The 12966-nt window shown below is 39.5% G+C and overlaps 1 protein-coding gene across 2 annotated transcripts in view; it reads right to left on the reverse strand.

The window, feature by feature from the left end:
• The window catches only part of ZNF18 (zinc finger protein 18), a 29512-nt gene extending 16836 nt beyond the window's left edge, over nt 1-12676 (reverse strand). For both annotated transcript variants that reach the window (XM_044002522.1, XM_044002520.1), the window contains exons 1-4: nt 12537-12676; nt 8096-8576; nt 3591-3771; nt 2943-3034 (exon numbers count right to left, since the gene is read on the reverse strand). In XM_044002522.1, the coding sequence (XP_043858457.1) occupies nt 2943-3034; nt 3591-3771; nt 8096-8476 (654 nt within the window). In that variant the 5' untranslated portion in view covers nt 8477-8576; nt 12537-12676. The remainder of the gene's footprint in view (nt 1-2942; nt 3035-3590; nt 3772-8095; nt 8577-12536) is intronic.
• Between the last annotated feature and the right edge of the window lie 290 nt (nt 12677-12966).

A 12966-nucleotide genomic window follows, 5' to 3' on the forward strand; every position in this document is an offset into this window, starting at 1 on the left:
CTTACTAGCTTGTGTGACCCTGGGCAAGTTACTTAACCCCAATTGCCCCTCAAAAAAAAAAAAAAAAGAAAGAAAGAAAAGAGAGGACATGAGGATAGATTGGTTCAGTTCTAAGGGATTGAAAGAAAGGATAAAAGAATATACAGGAGTAGTAAGGGAAGAAAGGGGTAGAATTCATTGGAGTGTTTTTTATTTTCCCATCATAGTTGGGGTGTGTGAGAAGATATATAGAGGAAGAAATGGAGGTATCAGATAAACCTTACTCTTATCTGAAATGGACAAAGATGGGCAAAATACACATACACAATAGCTTGGTGTACTGAGAAGAAAATACAAATATGGAAGAACAGAGGAACAGGTATCAGATGGACCTCACTCTAATCTGAAATGGACAGAGTTAAAAACACAAGAGTTTGGCATGGTTCTGTGATGAATGTAAATTTTATATTGTTTGATGTTAGTTAAAATGATAGGATTCCAATAATCACTAAGGCTAAGTAGACCATAAAACATAAGCAAATACAAGCAAGGCTGTATTTTTCCAATCTTCTGACTTATGTTAACCCTATATCAGGCAGCTTCTGACTAGATAAAACTCTTTACTTGTTGCAATGATCTCTGAGTCATTCATGTACTGCCTTAGTTATCTTAGACCCTCTCCCAAGTTGCTGTTCCCAATAAAGAAGCTCCCCATACCAGAACCAACCAAGACTGGTATAGATAAAGTGACCCCAAGAATTTCTCCCCATCTGGGTCATCACCCCTCCATTATCTAGCAGTGATTATCTGTTCCCAACGAAGTTCATTTTGGGGGTATATAATTTCACTATGTGAACACCAACTTTGAGTAAAATAGAGAAAAGCTAAAAACTTATATAGCAGAATCAAGTGAAGATTTCTTTTTTTAAGGATGGGGGTGACCTGTGTGCAATTTTTTGTAGGCAGCAAGGGAAATAGCCAGCAGATAAGGAGTGACTAAGTATGAGAGAAAGATCAAAAGGACAAGTTTTCAGAACAGAATCAAACAAGTAGAAAGTCTTGACAAGAAAGGACACTTAAAGCAAAGGAGAATAAAAGAAGACATCACCATTTATAGATTGTGACCTACCTGACAGTATTGGGAGAGGAGGGGAGAATAAGAACAGAGAAACAGGAATGGAGATCAGAGAGATCAAACTGAAATTGACACCATTTCTTATTCAGTTGTTTTTCAGTCATGTCCAATTCTTCATAACCCCATTTGGCGTTTTCTTGGCAAAAATACTAGAGTAGTTTGCCATTTCCTTCTTTAGCTCATTTTACAGATGAGAAAACTGAGGCAAACAAGGTTAAATGACTTGCCTAGGGTCACATATTTAGTAAGTATCTAAAGGCTAGATTTGAACTCAGGCTTTCCTAACTCTAGGCCCAATGCTCTATCCACTGCACCACCTACCAATTAACATAAAGCATCATTAAAACTATAAGCCAGAGGAAAAATGAGGTGGACTAATAATTCAGTTCAATTAATTAGTGTTCGTAGAGTGCAAAGAATTATGCTAAGCTTTGAAGGAGATATCAAGGCAGGAATTATTGACCGTTTTTTCCTCAAACTTCAGGTAACACGAGTTTGCACCTCTCTAACACACTCATGTATCATACTTATTTGTCTGCTCTCAAAGATTTGCCACCATTAGTGTCACAAGGGCACCAGGCAGTTCTTAAAGCAGAATTTCAGAGAATACTTTTAACAGCATCTTCATAAAAAGGGTATGTTTTCCACCCCCAATTTGCAATCCATCGCTACCACCATCATCACCACCACCACCAAAGGTGATTCCTCTAAAGGGAACAATAATTAATTGGACATATAAGTTGTGATATATTTGGTTCAGGGGAAAAAATTATCATGAATTATATTATTCAATTTACATTAAACATGACTTTTTAGGAGTACATTATGATGTCAACAATATACACAAGTGCCATATTAGAAGCCACTCTTAAGATCTTTTAATACTTAAAACTTTCTTCTACAATGATGTCTGCATAGCTCCTTTGCCCCTGTAACATCCTACCTAATATCATATTCATTTGTATCAGAAAGTTATTTCCATGAGAACAATTTAAAGAGGAGGCTTAGACCACCTCTCTAGGCTTATAGTTGACTCATCTCCACAGGTCTTTCTCTACCATGCCTCTCCCCACTTTCTCCAATGTGCCCCCACTGTCAGCTGTCTTTTATGTGCTGTATTCCCTCATTACAACACAAGCTCTTTGTAGAACCAGGAGAATACTGTACACAGTAACAGCAACATTGTGTGATGATCAATTGTGATATGTGATAAACTTAGCTCTTCTCAGCAATACAATGATCCAAGACAATTCCAAAGGACTTATGATGGAAATTGCTCTCCACCTCCAGAAAAAAGAACTGTGAAATCTGAATGCAGATTGAACTATACTGTTTCTACCTTTTTTCTGTTTTTGTTTGAGGTTTTTCCCTTTTGTTGTGATTCTTCTTTCACAACATGACTAATGCAGAAATATGTTTAATGCGATTGTACCTATATTTAACCTATATCAGATTACTTTATATCTTGGGGAGTGGGGAGGGAGGAAAAATTTGGAACTCAAAATCTTATAAAACAAATGTTGAAAACTATCTTTACATGTAACTGGAAAAAAATAAAATACTATTCAGATTGAGGAAATAAAAAGAATGTAAGCTCCTTGAGGGAGGGACTATTTTTCTGCTTCTATTTGTAATCCCACTGAGCTTAGCACAGATCCTGGTACGTAATAAGTGCTTAATAAATGCTTGTTGACTAACTTTTTTAAAAAATCTTCATATTTCAAATACTTATTTGGAATATTTCCAGTTCCTGGAATAAAATGATTAAATTATGAGTCAAATTAGAATCCTAAAAGCCTGGTTCAATGAGAGGCAAACCAGCACTCACCTGAGATCCAGACACATAAAGTGAGGCTGCCTCATCTTTGTCTCTGGTATGCCTTCCTTCAGGAAGAGTAGGAAGCTGGGAAATTGGCAAGCCTAGGACAGGCGATAGGAGCTGTTAAAACACTTGATTTCTTCCATGCTATCCCCTTATTACAGCTACTCTCAATCACACAAAACTATAGCACCCTGTAGTAGGACATTCTGACAAACACAAAATTGGGAAAATAGAACTGATGACTGTTCCTCCATCTACAACCCCAAAGACTTGGTTCTTACCTCTCCCCTAAAAAAAATTCCCTCTTAAGTACATTAAATAGTGACTTTCCCACTATACCTTTTCCCTGGCCTTGTTGGTACAACCGAAGCAAAATGAATTTGTCAAACTGAAGCCAAACCACTCCACTGACAAAACATTATGAGAATTCCCAAACTTTAAAGTGATAGAGGCCTTGTTACAATACTGTTCCATAACCCCTGAAAGACACTGAGAACAACTCCTTTCCTGATCACTTCCTAGTCAACTACTGAAATAATTTAAGTTCACTTTCAACTTATTATCCATAGGCTAACTGTCATGGATCCACTGTCCAAACCTCCCCAGACTCCCCCAGTAGGAAAACTCTCTCATGATGAAACAATTGCTCCTCACCAAACTCCAGTGAGTTTTCAGACTCCTCTTTGATGCTGTGGTTCAACTGCTCCTCCTGTGATGAGTGTGAATTCTGTGTGCCTTCTTCCTGAAGTATTACTTTAGCATGAGGTTCCACTGGAATACCTGGTGATTCCATTTCCTCTGAAAGAGCTTCCTGTCCAAGCACTTGGACTTTGATCTATGAATCACCCAAGTACAATCCCCATGATTAGGTGAGACGAAGTGACACTAGGGTTAAAGGGGGTGGGGGTGGTTAGAGACATTTGAAATCATATAACAACCAGAGTCTCTTCTCAAAGAACCTTAGATTATCTGAAAATGTGCTCAAAATTACTATTAGAAAAGTAACAATTAAAATTAAAATTTCATGGTGTCATCTTACAAAATTGGCAAAGACAGTAAGATGATAAAATGGAATTTTAGTAGGGTTCTGGGAAAACAAAGGAATCAAATTAAACATACTAAAGGAGTGATAAATAATCATATAGATAGGTGGGAAACTAATGCATAATATTTAGACTTTCAAAAAACTTCTACCGGGGCAGCTAGGTGGCGCAGTGGATAGAGCACCGGCCGTGGAGTCAGGAGTACCCGAGTTCAAATCCGGCCTCAGACACTTAACACTTACTAGCTGTGTGACCCTGGGCAAGTCACTTAACCCCAATTGCCTCACTAAAAAAAAAAATTTTTTTTTAATTTCTTAAAAAAAAAAAAACTTTTACCAAGGTTCCTCAGCAAAGAATATTTTTAAAAATCAAGTCACCATGGAAACGTGTTCATTATTTTGCCATAGAAGGGAATACCTAATTAACTGCTGATAGAACCATGAATCAGTCCAACTGTTTTGGAAAATAATCTGGAATTAAGCAAGAAAAATTCTGAGTTGTTCGACCCCTTTCATTCAATGGCATAACTCAGTTTACTCCATAAGAGCCTTATTTATAAAAAATATTTATAGAATCACTATTTGTAATAGCAAAAAGTAAAAAACAAACTTTGTGTCTAACAAGTAGGGGATGGCTGAACAAACTGGTATATAACTATAATGGAATACTATTGTACCATCACAATGAATATGAAGAACTCAAAGAAACATGAGAAGATTTGCAGGATCTAATGGAGAAAGGGGACAGCTATATGCTGCAGTGCATAGAACACTGGACCTGGAGTCTGCAAGAATTCAAATCTAGCCTCAGAAACTTATTAGCCAATGCATTATTGGTGGAGTTGTGAACCATTCTGGAGAACAATTTGGATAATGCCCAAAGTGCTATGGAACTGTGCATACCCTTTGACCCAGTAATACCACTACTAGGTCTGTATCCCAAGGAGATCACAGAAAAGGGAAAAGGACCCACATGTACAAAAATATTTATAACAGCTCTCTTTTTGGTGGCAAAGAAATTGGGGAATGGCTGAATAAGTTGTGGTATATGAATGGAATGGAATACTATTGGGCTGTAAGAAATGATGAACAGGCAGATTTCAGAAAAACCTGGAAAGAGACTTAAGTGGACTGATGCTGAGTGTAGTGAGCAGAACCAGGAGAACATTGTACACAGTAACAGCAACAGTGTGTGATGCTCAACTGTGATAGACTTGGCACCTCTCAGCAATACAATGACCCAAGACAATTCCAAAGAACACACAATGAAAAATATTCTCTCCACATCCAGAAAAAAGAACTGTGGATTCTGAATGCAGATTGAACCATACTGTTTATACTTTTTTGTTGGTTTTTTTCCCCTCTTTTTTGAGGTTTTTCCCTTGTGTTCTGATTCTTCTTCCACAACATGACTAATGCAGAAATGTGTTTCATGTGATTGTACATATATAACCTACATCAGATTGCTTTCTGTCTTGGGGAGGGGGAAGGGAAGGGAAGGTGAGAGAAAAATTTGGAACTAAAAATCTTAGGAAAACAAATGTTGAAAACTATTTTTACATGTAACTGGAAAATGATAAAATGCTTTTATGATTAAAAAAATTAACTATGTGCAAGTCATTTAACCTTGTTTGCCTCAGTTTTCTCATCTGTAAAATGAGCTGGAGAAGGAAATGGTAAACCACTCCAGTATCTCTACCAAGAAAACCCCAAATGGGGTCACAGAAGAGTTGGACACAACTAAAAAATGGCTGAACAAAAACAAAATGGAGAAAGAATAAACATAACCAGCAAAACAATTTACAGCATGACTACAAGACTCCAACCCTTGTCTCTCTCAAGCCCTAGTAACACATCTCCAATTTTCTATTGGACATTTCAACCTGAATATTCTATACGTATCTCAAACTCAATATGGGTTCAAACAGAACCCATTCTCCTAGCCCCCCGCCCTATAAATTCTGAACTTCCCTAATACCCTGAAAGGTACCACCACCCTTCCCACCTAACCTCACCTAACTCCACAACTTCAATGTCATCCTTGACTACTCATTAATCTTATATATCCAATCGTCAAACATTCCCATTTTTACCTCCAAAACTTCTGTCCTATACAGCCCATTTAGCCCCCTTAGTTATCCTTGACTCAAGACTGTCCCAACTCTAAATCATTCTCTACATACCTACCAAAGGATTTTTCCTAAGTTAGTCTGATTGTGTCATTCTCTACTTAGTAAAAATGCCAAATGGGACAGATATGTGGTACCATAGAGTCAAGAGGATCTGAGTTCAAATTTCACCTCAGGCACTGTGTGACCCTGGACAAGTCACTTAACCCAACTGCCTTAAATATCCAGGGTCATCTCCAGTAGTCATGATATATATCTTGCCACTGGACCCAGAAGACTCTGAAGGAAAGAGTTAAGTTGGTGACCTTGCACAGCCCTCCTTCATTTAAATCCAATTTAGCACATCATTGGATGGCATGGTCCTCTTTGAGAACGAAGGACAAACAACAACAAATGCCAAATATCTTTTATTACCTTTAGGATCAAATATTTAAAACTCCTTAAGGGCAGGTAGGTGGTGCAGTAGATAAAGCACTGGCCCTGGATTCAGGAGGACTTGACTTCAAATCCAGCCTCAGACACTTGACACTTACTAGCTGTGTGACCCTGGGCAAGTCACTTAACCCTCATTGCCCCACCAAAAAAAAAATAAATAAATGAAATGAAATGAAATAAAATAAAACTCGTCAATACCTGGCTCCTTCCTATAGTCTACATCCCTCCACATGTTCTCCTACTTGTCCCTTGAATATAACACTCTAACTCCCATCTCCATGTGTTTGAAGGGCCTGAAATGCTCTCCCTGCTTACTTTCCACATCTTAGAATCCTTGGCTTACTTCAAGACTCAGCCCAATAAAAGCTTAATAAATGCTTGTTTGTTGATTGGTCCTAACATTAAAATGAAAGGAAGAAAATGAAGTATATAATTTCATGTGTAATAAACCTAAGTAAAAAGAATTCTTTACCTAGCATTAGAATGCATTTGGCTTAAATTATTATAAAATTTGCTCAACTTTAGAAATAGCATTATTTTCACAAATGTATCCACTTCAAAAAGGAAACTTAGTTTTTTCTAATAAAGATCCTTGGCAGCAGTCAAACTATTGTAATACTTTTTTTTTTGGGGGGGGGGGCACGCGGGGCAATGAGGGTTAAATGACTTGCCTAAGGTCACACAGCTAGTGTCAAGTGTCTGAGGCCAGATTTGAACTCAGATTCTCCTGAATCCAGGGCCAGTGCTTTATCCACTGTGCCACCTAGCTGCCCCCCAATTGTAATACTTTTAAACATAAATAACATTATAATGTAATTGTTTCTAGATTCTGAATCTAAAGAAAAATCAGGGTAGTTGAACGCTACCCCAACAGTTGTCCAAAAAGAAGCAATGTAAGTTATGTAACTTTTCCCTTGGCCATTCTGGAGTTTTGGTAAAATGGAAATGTGAACTGTGATATTTTCTCAGTTCTAAATGGTAGAACCAAAACCCTAATTTTTTTAAACTTTAAATGTTTAGTAAATATACTTGTAAGCCAAAAAAAGATACCATATATCCCAAGTGTACTAAGATCCTTCCTTCCCACTCCCTTCAGAAAGGTCATCACAAGGAAAAGAATTGTTTCCTTTATTTTCCCAAGACAGATAATAGGTTTTATAGACATCCCCAAGAGTGCTTTAGAACAACACCATGGACATTAATTCATCAAAAGTCAGTTATTGGTCTCCACTGTTAGGTCCAAGGAAAATTTATTTAATATACTAAAATGGAATATTGTTGTATCACAACAATGAATATGAAGAACTAAAAGAAACATGGGAGAAATTGTAGGAACTAATGGAAAAAGAACTTAGAAGGATTTAAAGGACTTAAAAGAATTTATAGGATGACCATAAGAATCCAACCCTAGTCTTTCTCTCAAGGCCTCTTTTCATTTAGTTTATTTAAAAGCTAATTTTAAAAAGAAGAGTTCTCTCTTGATGCCCTGCCCTACCACAATCCTTCATTAAGCACTCTCACTTACCAAAGAGATTAGAATTTCCTCTACTTACCCAATGCCACAATCTCCCAGGGTCTTTCTGTAAGCCTTCTACCAGTGTCACTGCTTCTTCTCCACTCTCTGGACACTGCTTCCGCACCCAGGTTTGTATCTCCCCAGGTAAGATGGTTAGGAACTGTTCCAGCATCAGCATTTCCAAGATCTCCTCCTTTGAGTGAATCTCTGGCCTAAGCCACCCAAAGCAGAGCTTCCTGAGTTGTCTCATAGTTTCATGGGGCCCAGACATCAACTGGTAGTGAAATTGCCTGAAGTGTTGTCGAGCTGTCTCAGGGTTGTCCCCTCTCAGGGCAAAATCACGTCCAGATAGAGAATCGTCCTCTAGCTTCATCAATGGAGATGTAAGAATCGGGGACCCCAAGGCTGTAGGCATCATATGGCTTAAAAAGCTACTTCACCCTTGGAAAAAGAGGTCTGAGATTTTGAACTCAAATTCTTCTCCCTCTGAACAATTTTAGAGCTTCTCAAAAGGAAGTCTGAAGGAAAAAAGACCCAAAAAACTGTCAAGAAGAATGATAAATAAGAAATAGAACAGACAACCCCTCTGCCCCACCCAAAAGACCTCTGTATGGAATATATTAATCTACAGATTTCTGTGAGGATTCAAGGTTTTTGTTTTTTTTTTTTGAAGGGGCAATGAGGGTTAAGTGATTTGCCCAGGGTCACACAGCTAGCGTCTGAGGCCCGATTTGAACTCGGGTCCTCCTAAATCCAGGGCCGGCGCTTTATCCACTGTGCCACCTAGCTGCTCCAAGGTTCATTTGTGTGGGGGGGGGGGGCAATTGGGGTTAAGTGACTTGCCTAGGGTCACACAGCTAGTGTCTGAGGCCGCATTTGAACTCAGGTCCTCCTGAATTCAGGGCCAGTGCTCTATCCACTGCGCCATCTAGCTGCGCCCCCCCCCCCTCCCCCAGGTTCACTTTTGAGAGGACAATTCAAACAAGCCATTAGCAAGGGGTTATAAGCTCTCATTTTCATCAGATTTCATAGGCAAAAGTCTGAAATTTTAAAATGGAAAATGAGAAGAATGAACATAAAGTGGATGAGATTAGCAAATTATATAAGTAATCCACCCTAACAGATTTATGAATGAGTACTTGATGAGCCTAGGATGTGTTTCAAATACAATTAAGAGACTGAGATTGTTGTTAAAATTTTATCAATTAACTAAGGGTACCTATCAAAACTGCTCAAGAAGGGTATCAATTTAAAATTCAGTCATTCACATTTGTATAGCACTTTAAAGGTCTAGAAAATGTTTTGCTCATTACATTTGGAACAAAGTATTTCTTTTCTAACTATAAGGTTACTTTTAAGTATTATTATTTTTATTTTACAAATGAAGAAACTTAGGTTCCAAGACCATACGTGATTTGTTCTTGGTGATAAAAGCTAGTATTAAGTTGGGGTTCCAGGCTCTAGGTTTAATACTCTAAACTTTATATGAAATTTTAATTTAAAGAAGGCCATAATCGACTCAACCATAGGAAAGGCAACCAGTTGACACAGTGGATAGGCCTGAGTTCAAATCCAGTCTCACACAGTTATTAAATGTGTAATTTAACTTCTGTTTGTCTCAGTTTCCTCAAATGGGGTTAATAATAGCATCTACCTCCCAGGGTTGTGAGGCTCGAATAAAATATTTGTAAAGTACTTAAGCACAGTGAATGGTATGTAGGAGATGCTATATAAATGCTAATTCCCTTCCTACTATACAGTAACATGCCTCAAGTACTGTTATCATAAAGAAGGCAGTTTATGTAAGGTCTAATAAAATGTAAAGCCTAATATAGGTATCAACCTCTACCTCTAGAATGTACAAAAGGAGAATATGCTGTGATTCTAAATATGCCTTGAGTGATGAAAAGCATCATATAATAATGAAAATATTCCCATGAAATATCACAATGCTTTTTCTTTAATTAACAGGGATTCTGCTGACTAATTTTGCCTATCAATCTATTATATGGACCTACCTCATACAAATGACTGTCACTAGTTTCAATTTTAATTCTTCAGGTAATAAAGAAGCCCATTTTGAACAAAGCAGCACTGAAGTAGCTACTAGAGATTCAAAGATGAAAAAAAGTTTCTCCAGCCTTCAAGGGGCTTAAGAAGCTAATGCTATTCCTAGGTATATTTTTCATTCTAAATCAATTCATCAAAATGCTCTGGCTAAAACAATTTGTTTCAAAGCAAAATAAAATCATAACCACCATTAATACTAGATCTTGAGGTAAGGATTTTAACATATTAATCACCTCCCTCCCTCAATGGAACTCTCTCTAGCCACTGAAACTGCCTGCACTTATTCCTCAATACTGTAGTTAGCATACTCTTACCCTCTTATATTCTTCCCACCTCACTGATTCTGAACCCTCAGGTGTCTCTACAAATCCCATTCCCCAATCTCAAGGCCTGTACCCTTACTCCCATATCCCTCAACTACATCCTCCAAACGGCCTATTCCCAATCTGCTTGCCCCTTCCTCTCTGCACTCTGGAATGCCTTCTTCATAGCTAACCTGCTTTCATCATAAACCTTTCTGACATTCAAGCCATGTGACCAACATGAAGGAGGACTAGATATGTTCTCTGATTCCTCAAGACTTCTCAAACCTCTCCAAAACAGAAATTATGCTTCTAGGATCAACTCTTCTTGCCTTTTAAGGTCTTAATATCTGGGCCCTGCCTACCTTTCTGGAATCTCCATCTGTTATTTCACTTTCTGTACACTACAGAACAGTCAAGCTTAACCTTTTGCAGTTCTTCACACATGACACTCCCCTCTTCGCCTTCAACTCCATCTAATTGAATCCTTCCTTTCTTCAGGATTCAGGAAAAAGTAGGAACTTCTAAATGAAGCCTTCCCCGATCCTTGTGATTGCTAGTACTCTCTCTCCCTAGATACTCTGTATTTCTTATGTACTTGAATTATGCACTAGTTGTCTTTCTAAGCTTCAGGAGAGTAGGGATTTTTTTCATTTGTCTTTCTTTTCCCAGAACCTAGCACATTAACTAGCATATAAAAGGCACTGAATAAATGCATACTTGACTGACTAGAAGATCTAGAGCTTGAAGGAACCTTTGAGGCCATCTATTCCCATTCCCATTTTACAGATAAGTAAACTAAGGAGACATTATGTAACTTGACATTATGTAAATTCCAAAATTCTGAGTTGGAATCTGTAAAGTTTCTGAGGCCAGAGTCACCAAGTGACTTGTAGACATTTCAAACTCAAGATACCCCAAACAGAGCCCTATCTTTCCCTCAAATTCTCCCTCAGAGAATGTGCCTATTTATTACTCATCTATTACTGTCAAGAGCACTGCAATCCTCCCAGTCATCCAGGTTTGCAACCTCAGTATTTTCCTCAACTCCTTAATCTCATTCATTCCACTATTCAAGACAATGTAATGGAACCCAACCCAGATCTTGTCATTTCTACCTCCATAATTTCAGTCCACTATGTCCCCTTCTTTCTACTAACACAGCCACTATGATCACTGAGGCCCTCATCATCTCTCTAATTGGACTCCCTACCTCATGTACATCCTCCACACAGCTGCCAAAGGGATTTTCCAAAAACTGACATCTGACCTTCTGCCCTTCCTCAACTTGAGGTGGCTTCCTATTACCTCCAGGATCAAATACAAGTAATCTTTAAATTGCACTAAGACTTTTGAGGCACAGAATAACTGCCTCTGACATTTCACTGCCTATCCCTTTACTAGCTTCCAATTTTCTTACACTTCATTCCTCTTCATGCACTCTACCATCCAACCTCACTCCCCCAATCCCTGGCTGACCATCTATAGGACAACCTTCCCATCTACGGTTACCCGCCATCGATTCTATAATGTACATGTCGCCGCCCCCCACTAAAAAACTGAGCTTCTCAGTGGCAGAGTTCGTGGGCTTGCCCTTCTTTGTATGCCCAGCGCTTCGCACCGTGCTGGGCAGAGAGTAAACGTTGCATAAGGGCTTGCTGTCCGAGCAGCAGAACCGAGCCTACAATTCAGGCTGAGGGCTTTTCCCCGACACCATCCAAACTCTCCTGGGGTTCGTTTCTAGCTCACACGGCCAAGAGGTTACCAGGAGGCGCTGAATTAAAGCAGCGAACAAGAGTGAAATCAGCGGCGCTAAGCCTGGCGGCTTTACTCCCATCACCACAGACGCCAAGTCATCCCCTCCTCCACCAAGCATAAATCCTGGAGACCCACACCCCGAGCTGGAGAGGGGCACCTTCCTCACCTTCACCCCCAATACCCCACCTGCCCATCCCGCCACACAATCTCGGCGAGGGCTGTGGGGGAGGGCAGGAGGACGGGAGGATAACTCAGTTGGGCTCCGCGAGCTCCTAAAACGGGATAAAATAAAAAGACACCAAAGGTCAAGGCCCCAGCGATCGGAGACAGGAGACCCAGGGCTCCTACCTAGATTCTCGGTTCCAGCTCAAAAGCAAAGATCCTCACACGCCGACAGACATCCCAACGCTCACTTCCGGGCAACGAGTCCAGAGTGCGCGCGCATCCCCAGCCTAAAGGCAGGCTTTCCAAGGGGTGGAGTTACCCCGAGTGGGCGGAGGGGGAGAGCTAGTATCACGGGGAGGGGGTGGAGTCACCTTGAAGGATTAAGGGTGACGTCATCCACCTCAGCCCCGCCCCATGTGGTTTTACTGGTTGGACTAGATGCCTTTTGAAGGTCCCTTCCAACTCTGGGGTTCTGAACCCCCTCTCCAGCCAACTCATAATCAAATAGGGAAATAAGAGCACTCAGAAAACTGTAATACAAAATAGGAAGTAGCAAATACATTAGAAATTGGAAAATGGCTGAAGAAGCTGTGATATATGAACATGATGGAAC

The sequence above is a fragment of the Dromiciops gliroides genome, chromosome 4 (assembly GCF_019393635.1).
Source record: "Dromiciops gliroides isolate mDroGli1 chromosome 4, mDroGli1.pri, whole genome shotgun sequence".
Lineage (NCBI taxonomy): Eukaryota > Metazoa > Chordata > Mammalia > Microbiotheria > Microbiotheriidae > Dromiciops > Dromiciops gliroides.